This window comes from Cricetulus griseus, chromosome 3 (genome assembly GCF_003668045.3).
Source record: "Cricetulus griseus strain 17A/GY chromosome 3, alternate assembly CriGri-PICRH-1.0, whole genome shotgun sequence".
Classification (NCBI taxonomy): domain Eukaryota; kingdom Metazoa; phylum Chordata; class Mammalia; order Rodentia; family Cricetidae; genus Cricetulus; species Cricetulus griseus.
The window spans coordinates 255,965,952-255,993,413 of NC_048596.1; the positions used below are offsets into that span (position 1 = coordinate 255,965,952).

At 40.5% G+C, this 27,462-nt stretch overlaps 1 protein-coding gene across 10 annotated transcripts in view; it reads left to right on the plus strand.

Moving 5' to 3' along the window:
* Fars2 (phenylalanyl-tRNA synthetase 2, mitochondrial) overlaps nucleotides 1-27,462 on the plus strand; it is a 426,758-nt gene that overhangs the window by 136,685 nt on the left and 262,611 nt on the right. For 8 of the 10 annotated variants that reach the window (XM_035442922.1, XM_035442917.1, XM_035442919.1 and 5 more), the window contains one exon: nucleotides 8,533-8,664. The exons of the other annotated variants lie outside the window; for them this stretch is intronic. In XM_035442922.1, coding sequence (XP_035298813.1) covers nucleotides 8,533-8,664 — 132 coding nt within the window. The remainder of the gene's footprint in view (nucleotides 1-8,532; nucleotides 8,665-27,462) is intronic. 10 annotated transcript variants of the gene reach the window in all.

Below are 27,462 nucleotides of genomic sequence, written 5' to 3' on the forward strand. Positions count from 1 at the left end.
TGTAGCCTTTGTGGTCAACTTTGCATTCTGGTGTGAAGTTGATTTCCTTTTGGCCTGCATTGTAGAGGATCACTGGGACTTAAAGGACCTGTGATTACCCCAAAGTAAGGGCTGCTAGGCTCTTTACTCTGCTGCTTAATAAACAGCTTTGCAGAGTGAGCCACCTGCCCTAGCACCTCTGATTCCATACTCAGTCTTCAAACTGCTGGTGGCCATTTCTGTCTTCATGGTGAGGTGGATGCATGGATTCATCTTCAAGATCCTAGCCACAGTCTGAAGGAATCCTATGAAGTTGGCTCCCAGGGAAATTCACTTAAATGCTGAGACACTAACAGGTATGGGATCAGCCGCGCCATCTCCTGTGGTGGGGAATTTGCCAGACTTTAGTTTTCCTTGTTATTTTGTACATATATTAGAAGGATCACTGTGCTGATGGAGCAGTAACTTCTGGTGTGTGCTTGGAGACATCTACACCAAAGGACTTTATGACACGTGGTGATTGCACTCTTCAGCATTGGACATCCTGGCAAGAGGCTGTGTGAATGTGGAGCGTGTATGTGGTATACTAAATATCCACAGTGGGGGCATTGACCAGTTTGTGAGGCCCTAGTTGGGAATGAGGGATATGCCACAAATGAGTTTTTATTGCTTTGGAAATGAAATTCACACTCATGTTCCCACAAGGATGCTTCGGAGATTAAATGTTTCTCCTCTTCCTCATAACCACTAGCAACACAGTTGCCAATTCTGGAAGACACTCTTTCTTTGCTAGGAGAGACAAGGGCTGCATGCAGATAGCAAGTTCTGAAAGGCAGCAGGAACCTGGTGATCCTGTCCACGCTGGCCACGACTCTTGCCTTAGATGGGACAGCCTGGCGGTCTTTTATCAGCAACTCCCTGGGTCTTCATCAGGGTCTGAACTTCAATTTGACGCTGCCACTAATTAGTTGTCTTTCTTGGTTTCTATGAAAAGCATTGAGATAATGTCAATGTAAAATATTATGTAACATCTATAGAGAACAAGGAGGCATGATTTATTCTCATTACAGAAGCACTTATTCTTGGGTCCAATAGCATTGCTCTGAGTAACAAAATATTGTCAATGATGTAAGCACATATCAGTCAGGAACTTCTGTGAACAAGAGATAGCCGTGTGCAATGCTTTGGAGGGATGGGGAAGGAAATGAGTGAGTCGTCTGCCTGCATTTAGAGAGGCCTTTAGACGTGCCCAATGTATGGTGTGGGGCACTGTGGCTAGGATTCTGCTTTTTCTCTAGGAAAAGGAAAATTGAAGTGGTTATTTGTGTTTGCTTATACCTGGTAATTAATGAAAATTGTAAGTTTATGTAAGTGATCAGGACAGCAAAGGAGACAGAGACAGGGATGTGAGGGAGGCACCTGACTGAAGGCCTGCTACATAGTTGGATTTATCCTGCTACAATGTTCTGATTCTCAACCCCATCAATGTATTACGAGATTTTTTTAAAAGGAAAATTGTTAGAATAGTATACACTGCTTAGAAGTCTGAAAAGCATGGCCTGCATGTTCATTATTGCACACAGTGGTCAAGACTATGGAATTTCTGGGAAAGAAGGAAGATGAGTTGCTAGGTGCCTTTTCCAGTGGGGTTGAGTTATTTCCCTAGCTACACTGTGGTTTTCTATTATATTGCCAATTTAAAACATATTTCCATTTCCATTTATTTATTTGTTTGGGGGTATATATGTATATCACAGTGCATATGTGCAGGTCAGCGGACAGCTTGAAGGTGTGTTATCTACTTCCATCATGGGGGTCCTGGGGATCAAACTCAGGTCACTGGGCTTTGTGGCCATGACTCTACCTGAGGCCAGTGTCTGTTTATTTATTTTTTACGAGCTGTAATGTAGAACCAGTGCCACCTTTTTAGGAGCTTATTTCCAGCCAGAGTACATTCTCTGCCTTTGTTCTCCCCACCTTCCTTCACTCTGATGGACACTGGCTTCATGCTATCCAGAAAGCAGCCAGAGCTGGTGCTTTAAATTGCTACATTTTACTGTTTATACCTGGTACCACCTGAGCAAAGACCTATTGAAAAATTAATGCCACACACAGTGATTAATGGCATTTGTGTAGTCAGCTTTAAAAATTATTTGCTTCAGTGGAGGGTGGCCTTGGAAGGATTTAGCAAACCCTTTATAAATGCTTTCATTTGGGCTGTCTGTCACATTTACATTCTACACCCCGTGGAAGGCGTTCTTCTGGCAGTCCATTTTAAATGTGAAGGGTCTTGGAGCCAGCAGGAGAATCTGTTCAGCCTTTACTCATGGAAGTCGAATGTTGCGATTATTTATTAAGTATGGGATCTATTGTGAAGGGAGATGATCAGAAAGATCACTGTACTGGTACTCAGTGTGCTGTCAATGTGCTAGTAACTCGAGCTTTGCATGGGAGGCACAGGAAGATCGAATGTGCCCCACCACTCCTGCTCTGCATCTTCAGTTGGTCTTGGTAAAAATAAAGCAGTTGAGAGGCTGGTTCCTGGGTGGGTTGCAGTGTAGCCTTCCTGGTTTCCTGTTTTCTGGGGTAGTGGGGTAGGTAGTATGTGTGGCCTCTGAGAGGTGAGAAAGAACTGGAGTTCTTATGATCCTTTTCCCATTGGCTCATGTCACTGGACAAAAGGAATTTCCATTCACAGTTTCATAGGTACCCACCTCAAGGGTTATTCTGATTCTGCATCCACCACTCCTTGTAGTTTGTGTCTACATCTAACCAGAGGAGCTTGTATCCTGAGAGAACTAGTTCTCCCCCTGCCAGGGACCTCTGCTGTCTTCATACAGCATGGAGATATGGCAGCTGGACCCACAAGGGTGAGTTAACCTACCTACCTTAGAAATTGGAGGCTTGAACTCAAGTCTGCATTTATTATGGAATGGTCCTTTTTAGTTGGCTCTAGGCTGCAAGTTCAGGATATAATTTTGGACAACTGCCTTTATGTACAGAGGTCTGAAACTGATTTGAAAACCCCTGTGCTTTATTTATAAATGTAAATTATGATGTCTCTTTGCCAAGAGAAGAAACAGAAGAAAGAAAAAAAGAAACTGGTCATGATTTTACAGTAGCTATATTATAATACAGGTTAATTTCCATCAAGCACCCTAGTAAGAGATTAGGGAGTAAGTTCCATGTGATTTAGACATAGCCATAAATTTGTCATATTTTAGTAAAAATTTTTACTTCTGATACTTGATAAGTGAAATAAGCCATAATTTCAGCTATTTGTAAATATTATATTGTTAATATAGAAAGCATGGCAAGATGTTTTTAAAACCAGAAATGGGGTTTTAATACAGAAATGGGGTCATGAAGAAAAGCAAAGAAAAATATATTTTGGTGCTAATATTGAGGTACTCAATAAATCATTTAACAAACAGTCTTGAGAGTGTGTGACAAAAAATAAGAAGAAAATATGTTTTAGTGTTAATATCTAAGTTTAAAAATGATACTGTTCATGTGCCAAAATAACACATTTAAATTGTTCTACTATATAAAAGAATATGGCATATTTTTGCCAATATTACACATAATTACTGCTTTGGTTTGAAATAGAGCCACAGCCTGCTCAAAAGTGGGGTTTGGAAGATTTGAGCTTTTGTTTATGCACAGAAGGTGAACATAGCAACCCTGGAAGTGCTCAGAGCCTTTGGAGCAAAGGAGATTGAGGATGTGGGCTCGGCACTCTCAGCAAGGTTGGGGGACTTTCTAAGGATCTGAGATAGTGAATGCATTCCAGTCTTCCTGATGTGAAGCCAGACCTGTTACCCATCTGCCTTCAAACGTTTCTGTTGTGCTGCACAGGCTCTGCCATGTAGATCACTAGCATTCACACTTGTGGGCTTTGGAAGGTTTGGCTGGCATTCCTGTCCGGGTGTGCTTTGCTCTAGGCAAGCTTTGGTGGGAAGCAGTTTCCTTCATTTGTGATGAAAGAGACACCTGTAGGGTTATTGAGGAAAAGAAGAAATGATAAAACTGAAGCCTTGCAATGAGAGGAGTCCTGGAGGCAAGAGATCTCAGGCCTCCCTCCTTGCTGTGCTGGCACTGCCTGTGCTACACAGCCAAACAAGCCCCTGTCTTCATACCTAAGCCCCTGTCTTCTTGAGGACCTTTTGCCTTGGGAGTGTTCACAAGATGCACTGGCTATTATTTTGAATGCTTTTGTACTTAAACCCTTTAAACCCTTAAAGCTTCTGTATTTGATTGGTAGGAGCCCATGACATTTGAAGTGTGAAATTTCTGGAGTACAGCCACACCTATGTTAAAGATTCTGCAAGGACTAGAAGTCTTTGAACCCGGAGAGTTGGAATGCTGCAGTCTAGAACCAAAGTGCACTGGGTCATCTTCAGCCCCTTTAGTAGTTCCATTGTCCACCTATGTGTCTCACCTAACTCCCTTTGACCATCATATAAAAGTCTGAGAGGTATTAACTTTATAGATCACTGGATTCCACCAAACTCAAAGCTAAGAGTCATCAGATAGAATTTGAAGCCTATAATGGAGATTTCCACACTTTGCTGTAACCGCCTATTTGATGTTTATACTAGTGTATTTAAGAAGTGCATTGATGCAGGCTTTCTTTTGTTCTGTAATTACAGAAATAACATGAAATTATGTTCACATTAGAGCATGGTATTTGAATCCATGGTCTGGGGCCGTGGTCACTCTTACTTGGCCTAAGACTAAACTCTTCTCTTTTTCCTTTTGAGGTGAGAGCTGTAGTCTTTAAACAGGACTTTAGTTAGCCTGCTCAAAACATCAAAACTTTTTTTTTTTTAAGGTCATAGAATATAATTGATTTGTGTAGAATCCTCTTAACATGTTATAGGCCCTTAGAAAATAATAATAATGGTAATGATCATAATGTAAACCCTCAGTGGTGTTTTTGGTAGAATTCAATCCAATTATAAAAAGCCATGTACACATATCTTGTTTTCATTAACTGCAATCATTACATGGCCTGTGCCTATCTGCTAGGAGTTATACGGGCCACAAAATGCTTTTCTCTTCTTTTCCACCTATCAATAGCTTTCTGTCCAGAGGCTTCACACACTTCTGTTTGCTAGTGGAATGACCTCTGGAGCTTTTAATAGAAATATTTCTAGGGATTGTTGGGCTTGTCTAGGGGCAGGTGCATAGGTCTACACAGCCCTTCTTGCAGTACAGGTGAAGATAAACAGTTGCTGGCACATGCAGCTTCTCAACAGTTCTGGCCATAGCAGGTAACTTGTAGACATTTCTCCAGTAGCCTGGCCTTCCCTGTTAGAAAAAGGCTGGCTGGATCTATCCAGAACTAGAAATGAGTGCCTATTGCTACATGCAGCAGTGTAGACGAATCTTAGACTGACCATGACAATAGAAGAATGCATTCTGTCTTCTGTCACACATGTAAATCCTAGGGGGTGCAAGTGCCATGGGAGTCATAGAAAAGATTGTTAAGGATGTGGGGATCCAGGGCATAAGATTTTATTATTGTCATTATTATTTTTTAATACTGGGCTTGAACCCAGGTCCTTTCACATAGTAACTAAACACTCTTGCCAGTAAGCTGCATCACCAGGTACTTAATTTTTTTTTGTTTTTGTTTTTGAAACAGGATCTAGCTAAGATGCCTATACTGACTTTGAACTTGACATCTTCCTGCTTTAATCTCCCAGGTAGCTGAGATTACAGACATGTGTCTATATTCCTGGCTCTCTCTTTAACTTGGATGTGGTTACAGATTCATATATGTATACATCTGTCAATATCTGTCAGTTTGTGTATTTTCTACATGTATAATAGAATGTTTTTCTGTTATACCATGTATATACCAGAAGGAGAAATAGATTTTCATTATTAACAAAAATTAACACCACAGACAGCAGTTAACTAGAAAAAGAAATTTCATGTTGAACAAAACAACTGAAAACTCCACTTTTACAGAAAAGCCACCAGGTCTCATGACTTTGCTTCTGTATGATTTTATTATTATTGTTTTAAAACAGGGTTGCACTATATAGCTTTAGTCTGAAACTTGCTGTATAGACCATGCTGGCCTCAAACTTATAATTCTGCCTCTGCCTCTGCCTCTGCCTCTCAAGTGCTGGGTTGACAGTCTTATGCCATCACAGCTGGCTTCTATCTTGAGTTTTTATTGATGGTCAGGGAATTATATTTAAATTGTCAAGGTTAGGGATTTAGAGTAGAGCAGGCCTGGGTTTGGTTTAGTCACCTGCACTAGCTGTGTGACTTTGAACAAGGTAGATTCTCTGTTTGGTTTTTCCTTCTCTGTGAAACAGGACTGTAGGGGCATAGTGAGGGCTCAGAAGATGGACACAATTGCTAGCACTTCCATTTGTTATGTGTCTTGCTTTCTATGGGGTTCAAAGTCAGATGGTCTTGAGCAAGAAAATAGAGTGTCATAAATTCACAGTGGATTGGTTTCTGTGGAATTGCCAGAAAGAGGAAGAGAAGGACCGTCCCAGGGAGGGACAGGAACTCAGGTGAGTTGTTTCTTCTGTGCTCCCGATAGGGTCATCAAGCCACTAGGGGACTTCCCATCTGCTCTCTGCTTTCAGGTCACCACCACTCTTCTCAGGCATCACTGTTTTGAGTTCATTAATCTTTTTCTTTGCTAAATAATGATATCATTGCTCAAAAGCACCGTATTTCTGATTGATTATTGAAGATCGATTCTGACATTTAGTAGGTATTGCTTTTTTGTTTGTTGATATTGAAATCTATTTGCCATTTAATGTAGGAAAATGTTTGATATTTAAATGTTTTGCTTAAATTTGAAAGACTTTGTTTTATTAACTTGTTAGCTGTTAATAATTTATTAAACTATCAACATGCACTTCTAGGAGAGTGAAATTTGGTCTCCTTTTCCTCAGCTAAACATTGTGGTTTGTGAGAACATGACTCTGGAACTGGGTGGGGATCTCTAAGTGAAGAGTTTGTTGATTCATTGCAGATATTAGCAGAGAACAGACTACATTCTACATTAAGTTCTTTAGACTCTCAGCAGCAGGAATATGGAGCTAGTAGAAATAGATCCACTGGGCCACATAGAAGGGCATAGTTTCAACATAGAATTTTAAGAAGGCATAAGTGTGTATGTTGAATCTACTTGCCTACAGATTAGGACCTTATATTATGCTAGAGAAAGAGCATGGAATTGGAAGTCATTCTGTAAGGAGTGCTGCTCTGGATTGGTGTGTTATATGAGCTTTCTTTAGGTGAATTTTTCTTTGTGTCACAGCTTACAAATAATGACATGGAGATTTTTTATTAATTATGAAATCTTAGCCTTAGCTTAGGCTTGTTTTAACTAGCTCTTATAACTTAATTAATCCATTTATATTAATCTGCGCTCTGCCATGTGGTGTTACCTTATTTCTGTATATACTGCCTATCCTGCTTCTTCAGTGTCTGGCTGGCAACCCCATTCTTTCTCCCAGTGTTCTCTCTCTCCCCGCAAGTTCCATCTATCTCTCCTGCCTAGCTATTGGCTGTTCAGTTTTCTATTACACCAATCACAACAATATATCTTCACAGCATACAAATATCACACAACAGCTCTGGGCTTAGTGAGACCACTGTGCTTGAATTAGGTGTGATGGATTTCAAGTTAACAATTCAGCATACACCCAGAAAGGAGTGAAATGATTCACTCTGTTTGCTTTGCATACCACCTTAGGCCTTTGCAGTTGAACTTAGGACACCCAGAATTGTTATTTCACCATTGATACATATATTTGGAGGACAGCCTAGTGAAAGTATAATTTCTTTAACTCAAATGTGCCACTGTCACTTACAGAAACCACCAGAATCCCCTGCTTTTTCATCTGACAAGCCACCCAAGTCCTGCTGCCACATGGTCGCTTTCCATCAGGCCGCCCAAGTTCTGCCCGCCACCATGTTAAGGTCCCAAGTAACAAACAGAGACTTATATTACGTACAAATGCTGCTTGGCCAATGACTATGATTTCTCATCTGCTAGCTCAGTCTTAATTATCATAAATTTATATATTTTATAAGACTTATCAAGGACGCCTTCCACTGGTTCCCTCTCTTGCTGGTAGATCACGTGGTGACTCCAGAGAAGAGACGAGGAGGAAGAGAGAAGGGGACGACTTCCTTCCTGCCCTTGCTTATATATGTGTCTGCCTGCTATGTCACTTTTCTCCCTGGATCACCACTTCCTTATTACATTTTCCAGAATCCTCCTTGACTCCTAGTCCCGCCTAACTTGCTGCCTCATTGGCCAAACAGTACTTTATTTATCATCTAATAAAACAAACCCATACACAGAAGCACTTCCCCCATCAGACATGCCCAGTTTTTTGCACGTTTTAGTATTTATTATCTTGCCCCATCATTTTGCCAATGAGTTTGTTTGCTGTTTGATTTATTTAGAATGTTAAAATTGATGTAGTTAGCCAAAAGACAAATTTGATACCAAGTGAGAGTAGACTATCTTATGACTCAGTGTGCCTGTTCTCTGGTTCTCTGCAGGACTGGAGGTTCGGTGGGTGGACTGCTACTTTCCCTTTACCCATCCTTCCTTCGAGCTGGAGATCAAGTTTGGTGGAGAATGGATTGAAGTTCTTGGCTGTGGGGTGATGGAACAGCAGCTTGTCAATTCAGGTAGGAAAGAACCCCACACTGCATTTACAGGTTTTGTAGAGGACCTCTCTATTCTCATGTGATCCCATTTGCATAATCACCTACAGTTATTTCACCAGGGGCAGCATCACCAGCTTCTCCAAGAATACCCAGCAGACCCATCTTTGATATAATGCTCATCACTCCTCATTTTGCAAATGTGTCTTATCTTTGGAGAGTCCCCTTTGTCAGCTCTTGGCAGCTAGATTTGGATCTTAGGATTCTGTACTCATTTAGGGGGTAGGGAAGGGTTTTGTAACTGCCCCGAAGGCATTTAGATATGTGTCACATGAGTGCCGTTTGTCTTCCCAGCTATTCAAGAATAAAGCTAATATATAATCCTCTTTTGTTCTTATTGCATTCAGTTCAGTAACCAGAATTTAGGAGAGATTTGATAACTACACTACAGCACAAAATAAAACCACACAGGCCCATTTTACCTACTTGCTGCTCCCCACCTTCAGCAAAGGTATTACCATCAAGTGAAAGAACCTGGAAATACATGTAGCTAATTAAATTCTAACCAAACTTGAGAAAGCTCTTTGCAACTCTTTTCTGGGGGTTGGGGGCTGTTACCTAATAAAAATGATGCCATTTAGACTTGGTTTCAGAACTGTTCTTTTTAAAAATATGACTATGAATTTAATTATAAAAGAGTTTTTATTTTTTTGTGGCTAGCGTTGTAGTTTAGTTGGTCAAGTCTTGCCTAGCATGCATACAGCCCTGGATTTGATCCCAAGTACTACATAAACCTAGACATGGTGATATAAGTCTGTAATCCCAGTACTCAGGAGGTAGAGGAGAAGAATCAGAAGTTCAAGGACATCCTCAGCCATGTAGTAAGTTCAAGACCAGCCTGTGATGAATGAAACAGCCTCAAACACACCAAAATAAGTATTTATATGTATGTAGATATATATTGTTGAGTCTGATTTTTTTTTTAGTGAATATTTTGAGATTAGTCAGCAAAGCACCAAATAGAGAGTAACTGATGTGGGCTTTTCTCTGCTCATTGTCCTCCAGAATGTCCCCCGCTCTCTGCATTTTAGCCCAAAGCTTTATAGACAGCTTTCTGATGAATAGAAAGCTGATGCAGGGATGAAGGGTGGAAATAGAGCTTGAGAGTAAAAGTCCTGAGTGGCTGTTGGGTGTTCAGAATCTCAGGCTGATTGTTAAAGCACTGATCTGCAGCAGCTGAATATAAGAGGCATTTTACTCATGTCCTGTGACTCTTGGTTTTCTCTTATTTGAAGTGGACACAGGGATATCATGGTTATTTCCCAACTTGACACAAGCTAGTTATCTGGAAAGAGGAACCTCAGTTGTGAAGATATATTCATCATCCTGTAGGCAAGTCTGTCAGGGCATTTTATTGACTACTGATTTATATGGGAGGGCCAAGTTCACTGGGGGGAGGGCCATGTCTGAACTGGTGGTCCTGGGTTGGATAGGATAACACACTGACCCTGCCAGGAGGAACAAGCCAGTAGGCAACATTCCTCCATGTTTTCTGCTTCAGTTCCTGGCTCCAGGTTTCTGCCCTGAGTTCCTGCCCTGACTTCCCTTTATGAAGCTATAAAGTGAAATAAGCCTTTTCTTTTCAAGTTGGTTGTGGTCATGGTCATCATCACAGCAATAGAAACCAAACTAAGTGCAACCAGGTAATGCTATCCAAATGGTGAAGTACATGATTTTGCAAAGGCCAAAAAATTGATTTTGAACAACCCACTCTTCCCTAACATGAAATGAATAATGGAAGCCAATGGGACATACGGGGCACACATCTTCACTTGTTTTATAATTATTTTCTGTGGAGGAACTCTGCTACCTCACATACCATCTCCTATGATACAGGGCATATTTCTGAACATTCTCTAGTTCTTCCATGTCTGCCTCCACCCTTTTAGCTTCCCCCACAAAAGAAAAGCCTCCCTTTCTGGCACATATTCCTTCTTCACAGTGGCCTTGGGAGCTGCGGTGTGTCTCACAGTAGTACCTTTTGCCTGATCTGCTTTAATTGCAAATGTTCATTGCAATAAGTTGTTCATCTGGTGCATGGCCTCTGCCTTTTGGTACACTGTCAATACTGTACCCTCGTGAAACTCCACTTGGATAGATATCCTTGCTCTTGTCCGAAGTCATCAAGATCTGTGGCTGTAGTTGTGCAGGAATAGTCCCTTCACGGATTACGTCATAGACGGTGTAAATGTTGGGGTGGGCCAACTCAAAACCCTGGATGAAGGACTGACTGGTAGCTGAGTTTGTCAGCTGGGGCCCCTGCTCTGACTGCCCGCCTCAGGTGAGGGGCAGGGTCAGCTTCCCTGCTTGTAGAACCCAGCAAGGAGAGGGGCCTGCTCTTTCATGAGGGTTGGAGCCAGCACTCCCAGGGCCAGTTCAGCATGGCCTGAGGACATCAACATGGTTTTTGATGCAGACTAGACCACTGGCATCCACATGACCTCTGATGGTAACAAGGATCAGGGACATCAACACAGACCCCCATCTGTGGTAGGGCCACAGAACCACACATGGCCCTCGGTGGCATCCCAGCCCCAGATATCACATGGCCTCAGGTGGCAGTGTGGGCCTCTCCCATCAGGCTGTTCCTTGCTACTGTCATGTCTCCAGTTCTGCCTCTCTCTATAGCACATGAACTGCTCTTGCTTGATTCTTTTTCTCTCCCAATTCTCCACCAGCCATTATAGTGGTGGCGGCAGGTGGTTCTCTGGTCACTGTCTCTACAGTGCATATTCTTAAAGCATGAGATGAGACATGCACACTCTGGTTGGCCTTGCTATATATGTTTTCATGTCTAGAGCATGTTTGTTTTTTTGTTTTGTTTTGTTTTGTTTTCCTTAATTGCTCACACAATTGTACCCTTTCTTTTCTTCCTTGTGTTCTATATATTCACTGTGACTTTCAGGCTCCTAGACTTAGTAACTGTGATGTGAGTGTTGTCTCTTCTCCTGATGATTTGGCTAACCACCTCACACCCCCTGGTGCTTTGAGGACACTACTGAGTCATGTTCCAATGCTACACAGTTTCCTGCTGGGATGACTCAGGCTGCTTCTGTCTATTAGTATGGGGTATGAGATGCAAACATCTGAAGCCATCACCAAGGGATGATGACTGGATGTGATTGTGCCTGGAAGGAATGGATCATTTATTGACCCCTTGTGAGGTTCAGAAGGTTATACATAGATCAAGTCAGAAAGAAAGGTCTGTGGTGGAAAATAACTTAAAACACTGAATCTTTGTCTCTGATGGGCGTGCCAGCTCAACCATGTCTGGAATCAACTAGAACCTAAGTAGTTGTGTACACCTGTGAGAGATTTTCTTGATTGGATCATTTGAGTTGGGATGGCCTGTAACACAAAACATAAAAATCCAGAGAATGATGTTGGGGTTCAAGCTGAAGATCAGAAAGCAAAGCTGTCAGCCACTAGCTCTTACCTCTACCTTAGTCCAAGAGAGGTGATCCTGTCTCCATGAGCTTTCCACCAAGCCTCAGACTGCTGCTTCTCCTCAATGTGACTGGAGACTAAATCTCAGAGTGAAGCCTGAGACACTGGGCACCTGTCTTTTATATACCTCTCTAGGGCTGGAATTAAAGGTGTGAACTCTGTTAATCTTTTAGACTGATTCATTCTTATGTAGCCCTGGGAGGTCTTGAGCTCACAGAGATCCTTCCTGAGTCCTGGGATTAATGGTGTATGCTACCACTGCCTAGCTTCTGTCGCTAAATAGTGTGGCTGGCTTTGCATTCTGATACTTCAGGCAGTCTTTATTAAATTACACATAATATATCACCATAATGATCCACCTTAAATCTGGATTATTTGAGGCCAGAAGACCTACCCTAAATCTTGGGCACATCTACTTGTGGCAATCTACACAAAAGGACATGGAAAAATGGAGCTTTCTATTTTTACCTGCTTGCCCTCAGTCTCACTGGCAAGTTTATCTATCCCAGTGCTGAGTTATTTCTTCACTGGGATTTGGGCCTACTTCTTCTAGATTCCAACATAGTCTGAAGACCAGCTGAGACATCCAGCCTCAAGTACTAGGCTCTTGGCCTTTTATCAGGAGATAGTGATTATTGTACTGGCCAGAACATAAACTGAAAAGCACTCTAATAGATCCCCTTTTAATATACATGTTCATTCTATCAGTTGTGTTCCTGTAGAGAACTCTGACATGCAATTTCCTTGCCTCCTTGTTGAATTGTAAAATGGACTCCTATGAAACCTTTGTAAATCCATTCATTATCAGTGTCTAGTTAGTATTACACAATTATTGTTTGCCTGTTTGTGTATAAAATATTTTTTGCAGTCTTTCTAAGGCTAATAGGGAATAGAGTCAATATTGTCCCTTTGAGACTATCATGGCACACAGATATAAAAACTATAATGGTACCACGTGGGAATTATTTGTAACAGAAAAATGAATAGTAGGCATAGTGAAAGTGATGATTATCAGGAAGGTCTCAGGATGGAACACATGATATAGAGGTTGGAAATATATCTCAGGATAAGTTCGGTTCCTGTTTCCCAGGAGTTATCTTTGTCATCACTGCTGCTTCCCAGTTGGTCTTCCTATCCTGCTTTCCCTGTATTAATGTTTTGTCTGTCCCTCTTTGACAGCTCATCTCTATAGTTGCTCTGTGATTTAGTGTTAGTGGTCTAAGTTAATCAGCTTTTAAAGGGCATCAGCCTTAGCATAGCCTTGGCTTGTTTGGTACACTAGACATACTGTTTAGTAGCATTAAAAAAAAATGTTATAGAGGGTATTAGACAAGGAGGTTACAAAAATAATAAAAAGTACTTTTTCCTCGTAAAAACTTACAACATAGTAATTTGGATCCAGAATATCCCTAAAAGTCATGTATTCAAGGATTGGTCCCCAGGTTAGATGTGGGGTGTATTGGAAATGAAGTTAGATCACTGAGGACATTCCCTTACAGGGAATTTAGGCTCCTCCCTGTTTCTGACCTCTATGATGTGAATAGTGTACCCTACCACATGTTCTTATCATGGGGTGCTACTGTACCCGTAGTCTAAAATACTGAGCCAACTAACCCTGAACTGATACCTCCCAAACTCTATCACCATGCTTTGAAAATGCTGTGTTTGGGATAAATCGAATATTTCCCTAATTTTGGTGTAGACTATGTCATAACCACAGTCAAGATAAATAGTATTTTCTTCATCAACATGTTTGCTCTTGACTTTTTTTGTGATTTGCCCCACCCCCAACCTTGTCTTGCCACCATCTATAGCTTCTGCCATTTCAGCCTTCCTTTTCTACTATGTTCTGAAATTGCTGTCCTATGGTCAGTATGTATTCTTGATATATGGCTTCTTTCACTTAGAATACAGCAGTTTTGAGTTTTCCCTCTGTTAATGTTATCAGTCAGTGCTGTACTAGTTCATTGCCTTTCATTTTATCAGTATTCCACTGCGTAGATACATTTCAATCTGCTTACCCACTCAATTTTTTGATGGATGTTTGGATTGCTCTCAATTTGAGGCAGTTAAGTATGAAGCTGCTATAACTGTCTGTGTAAAAGCCTTTGGGTGGACATGGTTATGTTTTTGAGAAGGAATCCATGATAGAATATTCTCTAAGTGTCATTAACTTCCAAATAATTGCCTATTGTTGTTCACCTTTTCAATGCCTGCTTATTTTTCTCTTCTTAGTATTCTATTAGTGCTGAGAAAAAAATGTCTTCTCCTGTGATTATGGACTTCTATACTGTGTCCTTTAAATACTGTCAATTTTTCCTTATGTTTTGGGGCACTGTTGTTAGGTGCGTATATTTCTACATCTGTTATGTTTTGCAGAGGAGTTGTTCCTTTCATCCTTGTGAGATACACATTTTTATCTGTGGCAATTCTTTCTTGAAGCTTATTTATATTAAAATATTGTATATCCCTCCTCCTTAATTACCTTTTTATTGTTATATTTACATTGATTATTCCTGGCTCCATTGAAAACCTCATAATTCAATGTGTATTTAGTTTTTTGTACCTTTTTTTCCCTTGGTGTGTAAATTTTCCTATGGCATTTTTTACAGGCTGATCTGCTGCTGATAAATTCCTTAGACTTGCTTTATCGAGCTCACCTGAAGATGGAGCTTCTGTCCCGCAGGGTCCCATAGCCAAATAGACACACAGAGGCTTACATTAATTATAAACTATTTGGCCAGTGGCTCAGACTTCTTGTTGGCTAGCTCTCTCTTAATTATTAACCCATTTCTGTTATACTATGTATTGTCAAGTTGGGGATTACCGGTAAAGCTGTGGAATGTTACTCCTTCTTTAGCTATATGGCATCCCCCTGGGGAGTCCCTCTGTGCTTTCCTCTTTCCTGCATTCCTAGTCTGACAGCCCTGCCTATTCCTGCCTGGCCAATCAGCATTTATTCACCAACCAGTAAGAGAAACAGATATTCACAGCATACAGGACATCCCTTACACCTCCCTACTTTATCATGGAGAATATTTTTATTGAACACAGACTTATGGATTGGTGGCTTTTTCCTTTCTCTTAGCAATTTAAAAAAATGTTGTATTGTGCCTTAGCGATTTAAAACAATGTTGTTTTATTGTGCCTATGTTATATTAAAAAACATAATAATGTCAATTGCCCAATAATTGTCCATCTCTACAGTGTTTTGTGTTATTTATTTTTAAGCTACTTTTAAGATTTTTGTTTTTTGCATTCTTGATTTCCAGGAATGTGGTTTTCATATTTTTAGATAGTTTTCTTTGAATTTACTTTACTACCCCTTTTTCCTCTTTATTTGTCCGCAGAGATCCTTGTTTTAAAAAAATAAATAAATTATATGTATGAGAGTTTTGGTTGTTTGCCCTGTGTCAAGTTCATCAGTGGCATACCTGGTGTCTGCAGAGGCCAGAAGAGGGCGTTAGATTCCCTGGAACTGGAGTGAAAGATGGTTTGAAGACATGATATATGTTGATGCTGGGGATCAATTCTGGGTCCTCTGGATGAACTCTTTTTTTTTTTTTAAAGATTTTATTTATTTATTATGTGTACAACATTCTGCTTCCATGTATATCTGCACACCAGAAGAGGGCATCAGATCTCATAACGGATCGTTTTGAGCCACCTCTGGATGAACTCTTAACCTCTGGACCCTCTCCTCTCTTCCCCTCCCTCTTTGCCCTCCTGTTCCCTATCCCTTTCTCTCCTTCTCCCTCCTCTTTTCGTTCTCTTCTGTCTTTCAGATCAGGTTAACCCTTGGAATAACCTCATATTCACTGCCTGTATCCTCTGTTATCTCACTTTTGCTGCCCTGGTCATCAAATACCATTTTTTTCCATAACATTTTTGTTTCTTGGTAATTGATATTTGCTTATGTTTCACAGTTTCCATTTTCTGCTGAGAATGCCTGAATTTTCATTCTTACAAAATGAATTGTTCTGAGAGCAAAATTATAACAGTCACCTTAAAGATACTGCCTGACAGACCTAGAGACCCAGGGTTCTTTTCGTCAGTGAGTGAGCAGCTCTCAGTGGAGGTACTTTTACCCTGGTTTCTTTATCATGGGCATCTGTGTCACAAAATGTGTGGTACTGCCTTTGTTATACATCCTTAAAACAGTAGCTTTTCTATTCAATGTGATTATAGTGGTACTATTACTCTGATCATTGTCCTGTTTTATTTATTTTAATGATTTTATAAAGTAAAATTACATTGTTAACAATGATTCTAATCTTTTGCATTCCATGTTACTACATTAAACTTGTTTATATGAAAAAAAAAAGATGCTGCCTGATAATTTCAGCCCCTTTGTGTGGATGTTTGTGTGGAATGGATCATGCCTTTCTGCTTATTTGTACTGGTTGTGTATTGTGTGAGGGCACTAGGAAGGGGAATTATGTGTGTTCTTGTCCAGTTGTAATCCTGTGGTGACATTTGGGATTTCAAAAGGGAAAGAACCTTGGGTGTGTTTCTGTGCACAGCATTCACGTCTCAGTGTGTTTGCAGTGCTGATTTGAGTACCTTGCATGGATCTATGTACTTTTCTAAGTCTGAAACCTGGGAAAGAGCCTCACATTCCAGGTCAGTCTGCTTGACATTTGCTGGACAGGTATGAGCGTGTGCTGCTCAGGATTTTGACTGACACTTGGGTTGAGGGTTTTCTACACATACAGACTCAGAGAATTTGCTTCCTGACCCTCTGTGAGGGATAGTCTCTGTGCCACTCATGTAAACCCTCAGTTCTGCATACAGACACAGGTCTCTCTCAAGTGTGCACTGCCTGTGATACCTGTGGCTCTGCAGCTGGGAATCACCTTTAGGGCAAAAATAGCACAAGTTAAAAAATAAAATAAAATAAAGAACAGCCAAGAAATGCTTGCTGTGGATCATATTGCCAGGTTTTGACCATCCTTCATAATTTTTGGCTGGCTTGCTTCCCATAGTGCTCCTCTGGCTGTTTTTTTTTTTTTTTACATGCCCAGAGCCTTTTGTTTTTAATCTGGGGGAGAGGTACACTGAAGTGACCTGCAGGCGAGATTGTGCAGATGCTCCTGGTGACAGGACAGTTACATGACACAAGTATGTGAGTGTTATGGAAACACGTGGTTGTGTTGGTGCCACTTGCATATTTCGTCTGTCAGCATTATTAATCCCGGTTCAGGCTAGTGTACTTCTGAGGCAAAGGAAGTGAAGGCTGTCTGAGCTCAGTCAGGCTGCCACCACCCCATCCCTTCCTTTCACCTCCTCCAAGCTCTTCCCTGCTTTGAGGCTTGGCCCTCTTGCTGCCCTTCCACCAAGCCCACAGGTATATGTCAGTCTTGTGTGCACTCATTTATTTTTGTGTATTTTCAGACTGCTTGTTGAAACAGGTCTGTTCAAATATGGACATAGTTTTCCTCCCTTTTTGAAACAGATAATCAGCTTTTCTGATGTAACAGTATTCTGCAATAACCAGAAATAAAAAGTATAAAAAAAGAGATTGAAAGTTATTTCCTAAACCAAATGTCAAACTCTTAATCACATTAAAAAGTGTAACTATTACATGCCTCTGTATGGAATCGCATGTTTCGTAAAAGTAGAGTCACTCTTGGAGTTTCATCCTGTTTTGTTCAATGTGCACATGGCAGGAATGTCTTCCACATTGCTGAGCATGAACTTTGTTCATAATAACTTGGCATTGTGGTCACTTCTTTCTGGTCACTCCTTATGGGTGGGCCTTTGAAAGCAGTCTACTCAAGTATCCTTTGGTACGTCTTTTGTATGTGTCTGGGGTTAGCTCATTTTATCTATGAAGCACATGGTCAACACTTGCAAAGAAAAAAGCACCTGTGGTATTTGGCAGTGCTTCTGTTCCAACTGTGCTCATGGGCAACATTGAACATGATCAGTTATTTACGTTCACACTTAAAACGATGGAGATATTTTGTGTCAATGTTATTTTACTATACTTTTTTTTTTTTTTTTGCTGTCACTAGTGTGGTTGAACATGCTTCAGTAGTTTTTTGTCAGCAGATTTTCTGATACCACTTGAAAGGATGCTAGGAATCTTCATGCTTTCTTTTAATTCTCTCTTCTCAAGTTATACTTTTATTTTCATATCTGTTGAAAATACCTGGATTTCTCTCTGTGGCAATGTCTTCATTCCTCTCTTTCTCTCCTTCCTGCCAACATGCATTATTCTTCATTTTGTTTCTACCTTGGATTTCATAAGGTTTTGCACAGTATGTTAACCTGGTTGTACATTTTTACCAACGGAGTAACACTGCATATAATTGTGTGATTTGTTTGTATGACATTATGAAATCATCTCCAGTGTTGTTTAGTTGTGGTTCATTTGTTTCACACTATGTAAATTCACTTGGCTGTATATATCTGAGTTTGTTTCTTCTTAAAGGATATCTGATTGTTTGCACTTTTGATTGCTTATGCTGAATATACTATCCCTCCAGGCATGGACAGGCCAGAGTTTCAATTGCAAAGTCAGTTTTCAGGAGCATCTTGAGGGATTTTTGTGCATGTGTGTGTGAGCGATCTAATTGTTTGCTAAAGTGGTTTGCCTATTTTGTATTGCCTGTAGACTGCACTTGAAAGCCCTTGTTGCTTACTGTCATCTTCAGCACCTAACCTTGTTCTGCTTCATCCATCGGGGGATTATAAAAATAGCTCATTGTGGTCCTCAGCTACCTGATTCATATTATGGCTGAACGCGTTCTTATGTTTTTGTTTGACATTTATAGTTTTTCTCTCTATTTTCAACTGGGCTTTATTTTCCCATTTCTTTTTCTAAGCTGATTGGTAGACTTTTTACATTTATTTCAGCTATTATTCACTTGTTATTTGTATGTGTTATATTTCACAGGATTGTGACTTTCTTCTCTTTTTAGTTGCTAGTTCATAAAGTAATATATATATGCACATACATACATACATATATATATATAAATATATAAATATATATGAAATACATATGGTTCTCCCTTGAGTAGCTTTAGTTTTCTTTATATCTCTATCATTCTTTAAAAAATCCCTTCTACAGGAAATGTGAGTGGGTGGAAGTTGACAAGCTCCATGCAGATCATCTCTCTGCTTCTCATGCTTAGTCTTGGTAGCTTTATGTCTCTAATGTTATTGTCGTATCATTCATATTCTCAACGCTGGGATTCTAAATATTTAATCCTCTCTGGCATCCACCTCTGTCTCATAGTGTTCTGTCGGATTTGGTCCCACCTTCTGTGACAGTTTCTCCTGGCTGGGAAGGTATGTTTTAGGGTACTCTTGCTTGATTAGGAATTGTAGCTTCGAGCTTGCCTGAGGTTTCCATTATGCCTTTTGCAGGGAATTGGATGTGTTTCCTAGTAGAGTTTTTAGTTCTCCCTAATTCTGCTTCTAATCCTATCACCCTCCAGTGTTTCTCTTGTTAGTGTAAAAGTGAAGGCTCAAACTCTGGCTTCAGACTGGGGCATGTGCTTGCTCCTGGGAGCATTTTGCAACATTTCTGCTGTGTACTGCATGCCCAGTGTTGACAGATGAGTTTCTGCACACTGTATGCTGGGGAAATGAAGAAAAGAACCCATTTAGGACACTTATTTTCATCACCTATTGTTTTGTATATTTGGTGACTGTAAAACGTAATTGCCTCTCAGTTCCCTATTCCCTTCCCATCTATGTGATCAAACTGATGAAATGGACTGAAAAGTACCAAGTAAGAAGTCTGTTAATTTAGCCAGTTTAGATTGTTTAGATTGTTCCAATCTAATTTCATCCAACCATCTACTCCTTCCTTTGTCATGTTGCCCTGTGAATTTGAAGCATTTTCTGTTGTGGGAGGAGCATATTTCTCTATCCTGCTGATTTGGGCCTCGCCCTCTTGACTTGGCCAATGGGATATCAGTAGATGTGGTTGGAAGACAGACTAGTGTTTTGCTACTGCTGTAATAAGTGAACATTCCCTATGCAGTTGGCTGCTTTTGTGTTCATAACACAAAAGTTATGTGTTCATAGAGTTTTCTTAGTCCAGTTACCAACCCTAAAGCCCTGCTCCAGAGATGTCTGGTGGTTGTTACATGTCCTGAGACCTTGTACTGATTTGTTGCCTAATGCCATTATTGAGTAACAAAATGTACTTGGTGGTTGTATTGTGTGTTCATTTCAGCTGACCAAGGTCTTGAGATTGTCTTCTCCAATTTCATGTCACAGAAAGTCTAGGAGACTTTACTCATTTTTTTTTCCTCCAGGCATTTCTACCTTACTTTCTTCTGTAGTTTAATGTGAAAGATGGCTGAAATTAGTGTGAGTTTTTCTATTTCCTTCTCACTGTTCAGCAGCCACTTAAATACTGTCTCAGTATGAGATGTACTTTTGGGTTCTGTGAGCCACACAGGAGTTAGCAGTGCAGTTTATCTGGAGAGTTGCTCCCTTAGGCGTTTTTACATGCTACTAATATGGGTTGTGCTAGGTTTTGGGTACATATTCCTCAGAGACCAGTATACTAGGGCCAGGGTGCATATAGGAGATGGTTGAATTTTGAAGAGGTGGACCCTGGGGGCGGGATTCTGGTCACTGTGGGCATGCCCTTGAAGAGGATGTTGGGTCCTAGTCCTTTGCTAAGTGACCCCACCAGGAGATACTGCCTCACCACAGGCCCAAGAGGCCATAGGGCCAACTAAACATGAGTTCAAGCTACCAAAATAAATCTTTCTTCTGTTTTATTTGATTACATTACATATTTTGGATAGAACATTGGATAACACAGAGTGTTTCTGATATAATCCTCTTCAAGTTAGTTCAGACATTTGAATTTAATCAGTCACAAGTAAAAGAGTCAGAAATCACTACAATAGTTGCTTTATGAGGGTGCAGGTTCAGTTCTTGCTTTTGATTACTGTGATATTCTGAGTTTCTAGGACAGTGCCTGGCACATTATTAGTGCCTGTACACAAATCCAGAAGGAACGGCAGGATCCACAAGAGGAGCCTCTTACCCCTCATGGTAATTGGTAGGGTCTTTGTTTTTTTCTTCTTCTTTTTCTATGCTCATAGAAGCAGAATTGTGGAAATGAAAGGGACCTCTTAGCTGCTCGGTGTGATCTCGGCTAATGCAGATAGTTAGTGAGAGCACAAGGGTCTTGATATCAGGACAGGGGCCTGCTTTCTGGGCTGCAGGTCTTGGGCAAGTCATGTGAGTCTAAGTTTCTTCACTGAAAAATAAGTGGCCTAAGACAGTGTATCTAGATTTCCTTTAAATTCTCCTATTCTAGAGTATGATCTTCTAAATAACCCAGCATTTTTAAATGTCAACTGGGCCTCACATTTTGTTCTGTATTATTATGTGGAAAATTGCAGACCAGAGCAGTTTGTTACATATGGTCGGTTAAGGAGGTTTCTTTTTCCCCTTTAAAGAAATTCTCAGAAATAAAACAAAATAGAAGAACTAGAATGCTCATATAATTGAATTGTATGTAAAGTATTTATGGAGCCCTTGCTTTATGGGATCTCGGCAGCTCTGCAGGCGGGTGTGATGTGCTCCCAGTGGCTAAATTTTATTTTCTCCCCTGTAAAAAGGCAATTTTAGAGGTTTAGGGATTATTTATGGTACTGTGAGGATAAACACAATCTACTAAGATCTTTTCTTGTGTCTTTTTCCCGATATTCATTTCTGTAATTTAGGCTAGAAGCAGTGCCATCATGAAATGGCATGCTATGCTTGCGTTGGGGAGTGGGAGAGTGTGAAGTATTGCCATCAGCATAATTTTTGCTGTGTTTTAAAATTATGACTCTCAATTGGGATTTTAGGATTTGGATATTTTTAGGTGTTTCTACACGTATGCATGCACACAGTGTTGTTTATTAGCTCTCAAGGTGGAAAATGATGAGTTTAAAATACTGTGTACTTGCCTCTAGGACATCCGAGTTACAAAGAGGTAACCCTAAATGAAAGATGAGTACCCGGCTATTCCCAAGCCTACTAGCCCAGGGAACCGGTCACATATCTCCCTCCTACAACCTTCTCCAAATAAAAAGCCAAAACCCTTTCATGGAGACACCATAAGATGGAGAGTTAACGAATGGGGATCTCTGATTTTGAGACCAGCCTGGTCTCCAGAGCTAGTTCCAGGACAGCTTCCAAAACCACAGAGAAACCCTGTCTCGAAAAAAACAAAAAAACCCCAAACAAACAAACAAACAAACAAAAACAAAAACACCCCCCCAAAACAAAACAAAAAAACAAAAAAAAAAAAAACAGAAAAGGCTTGCATTGACAGTATACTAAGGAGAAGATAGAATTTCATTTTGGGAAAGGAGTGATGAACTTTGAGATACTCTTAAAATTTTACATCTAGGTGTGTCCTTAGGGTAACAAGTGTCTGATACCAACATAAGCAATTTGGAATACCTATTTGTCAGGTTGTATGTGGTACCTGTCTATGCAAGTACAGCATTTGGGCTTTAAAGGGTATTAAGGAAAAGCTCTCAAAGTCTGTCATGCATATTCGAAACTTCTGTCTGGACCCCTTTTTTGTTACCTTTATAATCTCTAGCTTTCTAGTGAGCATCTGTGTGACAGGGTCTGTGATAGGTGCTGGGCACAGCACAGTGGAAGTATCTGCCTTTGAGATATAGACAGTCTGGGAGTGAGAATGATGAGGAAGCCATGGTGTCCATGGTTCTGTAGGAATAGTTGAGACAGAAAGTGGTTACTGGAGAAGTTGTATAAAGTCATCTTTTGTTGGATTCCAAGCTGGGGGTGAGCAGCAAGGTTGAGTAACTGATCATATAGCTCTGATGCACAGAACTTTTCCCTATGCAGAGTATTATAAGGAGGGGAAGGCAGTTGTACATGTTCTGGGGTGACCTGCTAGGGTATATCCACAGACATGGGGAGTAAGTCAACTACGGTGGCATCTAAACAGGGCCAGTTCTTCAGTTTTGTTTTTCAAAGAAAATTTTACTTATTATATGTGTATGGATGGGTATTTTTCCTGCATAAATGTCTGAATGTGTGTGCACTACATGCAATCATGGTGCTCATGGGGGTCAGAAGAGGGCATTGGATCCTCTGAAACTGGAGTTAGAGGTGGCTGTGTCCTGTTGTGCAGGTGCTCACTTAACCACTGAGCCATCTCTCTAGCCCTAGGATCAGTGTTTGAAGGGCTTGGCATGCAAAACAAGCAATATATCTCATTCTACTGGTAGTAGCCATCCATTGAGAGAACTTATGTAGAGAGACAATGAGATGAGATTGATGTTGGGATTCTTGTCTTGCTATGGTGTGAGTATAACAACCCATCCAAAGAGTAGGAGACCAAGTGGAAAGTCTAGTAAGATACATGTAGGACAAGGGTAAAAGTGACAATGGGCAGATGGGGAAACTAAGTGGCAGTGTCTTATAGGAGACAATGCAAATAGACAACAGTCTGAGCATGATAATGAATTACAGATTGAAGGATAATTTAGTTCCAGTTGTGACTTTTCCAATAATGATGAACACAGAGGGTCTTTGGGCAGTCTAGAACCATATAAGTTCCATACTACTTCCTCCTCATTCTGTTTCATAAGTCGCCCAAATGTACTAATGAGCACGGCATTTTTGTCTTAGCTGAGGCGTTGTTTTTAGATGGAGTCATTGGAGACCAATTCCCACCCGAACTTCCTAAAGCAGCATGAAGCTTACTTCCCATAGAGTTTTACTGAATCACACTGGCTGTGTGCTGCATAAAACCTGGGTGTACCCTGAGTGAAACACATGATGTCCAGTTGGCCCCTCTCTCTTCCAGACCATCATTCTGACTCTCCTTGGACAGGCTATCCTGGGTATGTCTGTCTCCTGGAGTGTAGCTGGTGGATGGGTAGTCTGTACTAGCTGGATAACATGTATGCCTGAAGGTGATCTGAACATGTCTGTGTGCAGCTCCATTTCTTTGACTACTGGACTTTTTAATTGCACAATTAAATTAAAACCAATCTAGCTTGCTATGTGGCTGGTTATCTGAGCTGAGCACTGCAGAAGCTGTGCACTGGACTCCTTGTTAGTAGCACTCATTTTCTTCAGCAGTACTCTGGTGATGCATGGTACAATGGGGAGCAGTTCCATACCTTTTGGCAACATCTTCAGTCATCACCTCTGCAGGTGCTTGAGATCTTCCACATTGCTGTTTTGTCCTCATCGTTCTTCCTGGAAGGATTTGGGAAAGGCTTGGCTTCTCTGGTAGTGACTTAGTGTTCTGACCTGACTGCAGGTGCTGTCAGAACTTCAAGCTTCTGAGGCCCTTGCTCATCTCTCTGTATGCAAATGCAGTTTCCTTTGATTCTGAGCTTTTCGTGTGTTTCCTGGAAGAGTTTGTATTAATTTACATATAAAAGTCCTATATTTTTGTCTCATTTTTCTCTCACCACTTCAGGTATACAGAAATGAATGAAAAAGTCATCAAATGTTGACTTCCAACGCTTTATTACCCCAGACAGCTTCATTATGTTTGTAGAAATCTAGTGTGCTTTGAAGGAATTAATCTAGCCTTGCTTGCAATCTGTATATGTTTACATAGAATGAACAAACATTGCATTCTGTTTCATGAAAATTCAATTATTCCTGTCTCCAGGAAACATGTTCTACTTAGTATTTAATTCTCAAGTAAGTCAGTTATGATGATTCTTGAACTGTCCTAAGAATTGGAGATTTGGAGCATATTGCTTGCTTTTTATAATTCATGGAGAAATGGCTAGTTGCAGTTTCATTGGCAATCCTAATCTGCACCTGAGGTTATAGGGACTTTTGTCTCATTAGCACTGGGCTGGTATAAAATTCTTCTAGATTTTTCTTAAGACTAATAGATAGTTAAGGATGATGCTCACATGGTTAATGTTTTAGTTTGGAATCTACTATGTTTACAAATGCTTCATTTTTTAGTTTGTTCTGTGGTCAAGGCATAGTGGGATTTGAAAATAGAAGTAGTCAGTGAGGGCTTGGCTGTTTCTTCTGATTGGTTAGAACTGACTTCCCCAACAAGGATTAGTTTAAATGCTGCTTTTCTTTTAAAATATTTGCAGGATTCTGTATTTGACCCTAACATCTGGTCACCTATTGTATGTTTTTATTGCAGTAAAGTAATTATTTTGTAGACATTCATATCATGTGCCACTTCCATATCTTATAGTTAATATAATAGCTATTTTGCATTTTACTTCTACAAAGCTCCAACCTCTGGAGGTGGGAACCATACTTAATTCATAATTAATAGTTGTGACATTAAAATGTATTGAAAAAAATAGGCTTAGGGGTTGAGGTTCAGAGGCTGGGTGGGTGGGATGGGAGTCACACACTGGTTGAGGGGAGTAGTGAGTTTGACTATGGATACAAGTTGCTTGCAGTCTTTAAGGAAAAATCTAGACATAGTGATGGGGCATGAGTTGAGAATACACTGGGCAGGGCAATGCTTTGCATCTGGTGTTATAGAATCCATGTTTCAGGATTGGAAGTGGGCCACTACTGGAGGTTTTTTGTTTTGTTTGTAAGAAAGGAATCATGGCAAAATAGAATAGTCTGCTAGGTCCTCCCTCCCCAGCTTCTGTCCATCCTACTTTGCTTGACACTCATTCTTTTCTGTTTTGAGATAGGCGACCTCACACTGGTTATGTTGTCTAGGCTGATCTGGGTCTAGTGATCATCCTTACTGGTCTTTGTAGCTTAGGGTTAGTGACATGGACCACCACCCTCCCTCCATCTTGCCTGGAGCTGCACTGTGGGCCAAGGAACTCATGAGTATGCAGCACACCTGCTGTTCAGCACATCCCAGCAGGACCCTGGGAATTCTAAGTGTTTGCCTGTCAAACTGTGCTGCGTTGTTTATTGTTTTGCTTTTGCACTATTCACAAAACATTTAAGAGAAGAGATCAGGTTTCTTTATTTCCTTGTCACCAAGTCTTCACACATGCCTAACCTTTAGTAGATTCTCAGTAGAAATTTATTGAGTGAGTGGATGGATGGATACATTTTGGCACAAAGCTGCATTTGTGGACTGAAAGACAGATTGTATGGAGCAGAGCTGGGAGATGGATATTGGTCAGGAGCATCCGCAGTAACTGAGGAGAGAAAGGATGAGAGCTTGAATTACAGCCATGACAATGGAAAGTCAAAGGAGGAAATAGATTCCAGAGAGCTGGGGAAGTACAACTGGTGGGACCCAGGCAGTGAACAGATGTTGTGAAGGGCGGAGGGAGTTGAGCAGTGGGAAGCAGACCTCTGAAACTGATCATGGCATTCTTTGGATGCTTTCTTAGGGGCCACAGGGAGCCAACCCCTATATTCTGATTGGAAATCAGCTTTATTGTGCTTTAACTGCCTTGGTTTGTAAAATAACCAGCAAAGGCTGCACTATGGAGTAAATTGTGGGGCTCTAAGGCATTCTTTGCTTAAATATTATTTACAGATTCTTTATACACAATTTTATACATTAAGGCTATGAGGCAGTGACATCTCTTGATATAGATATATCTGGATGAAATGAGAAGCAGGAGATAAAGGGGAAATAAGAACAGGAAAATAATGAAGCTATTACAAGTTTGCAACAAACAGACACATTTCTCTGTGTTGCTACAGAGAGACATATATTTGCCTTCCCTATAGTAAAGTGAAGAGGGAAACAATTCATTAATACTATCTATATTGTCTGCAACATAAAAACTCTTTCAGGGAAGACAGCGTTCTTGACACAGAAAGCTGAGGGAAATTTCCCTTATCCGTAAGACAGAACATTTTATAATACAAGTGATGTGACATTCAGAGCATTCTTCCCAACACTCCCTGACTTCTTTCTAGAAACCACGGTTTGATTTTCTCGGTGTGACACATGATGGAATTAATTGTGAACTATCTTTATAGCCCACATCTGAAATTCTTTGTTACTTGTCTGTTACCTTTGCCAGTCTGTTCTTGGTGAGTATTGTGTGTGACAAGTTGCCAGGTGCCTCAGGGAACCAAAATGTGTAAGCCTTACCAGAGGGGCCCACAGCCCTAGTGACCACTCACGCACGCGCGCGCGCGCACACACACACACACACACACACACACACACACACACACACACACACACCTTATTAACTTTATGTTATTACTTTGTTTATCTTATTATTTCTATAGGAAGGTCCAGATTCTTTTGTTCACATACTTAGATTTAGGTTGTGTTAGTCCTGTTTTGAATTAATGCATCTACCATCCATTCTTTGGACTTGCAGACAGGATTTTCTGTTGTCATTCCTAAATGCTACGCTATCTATTAAT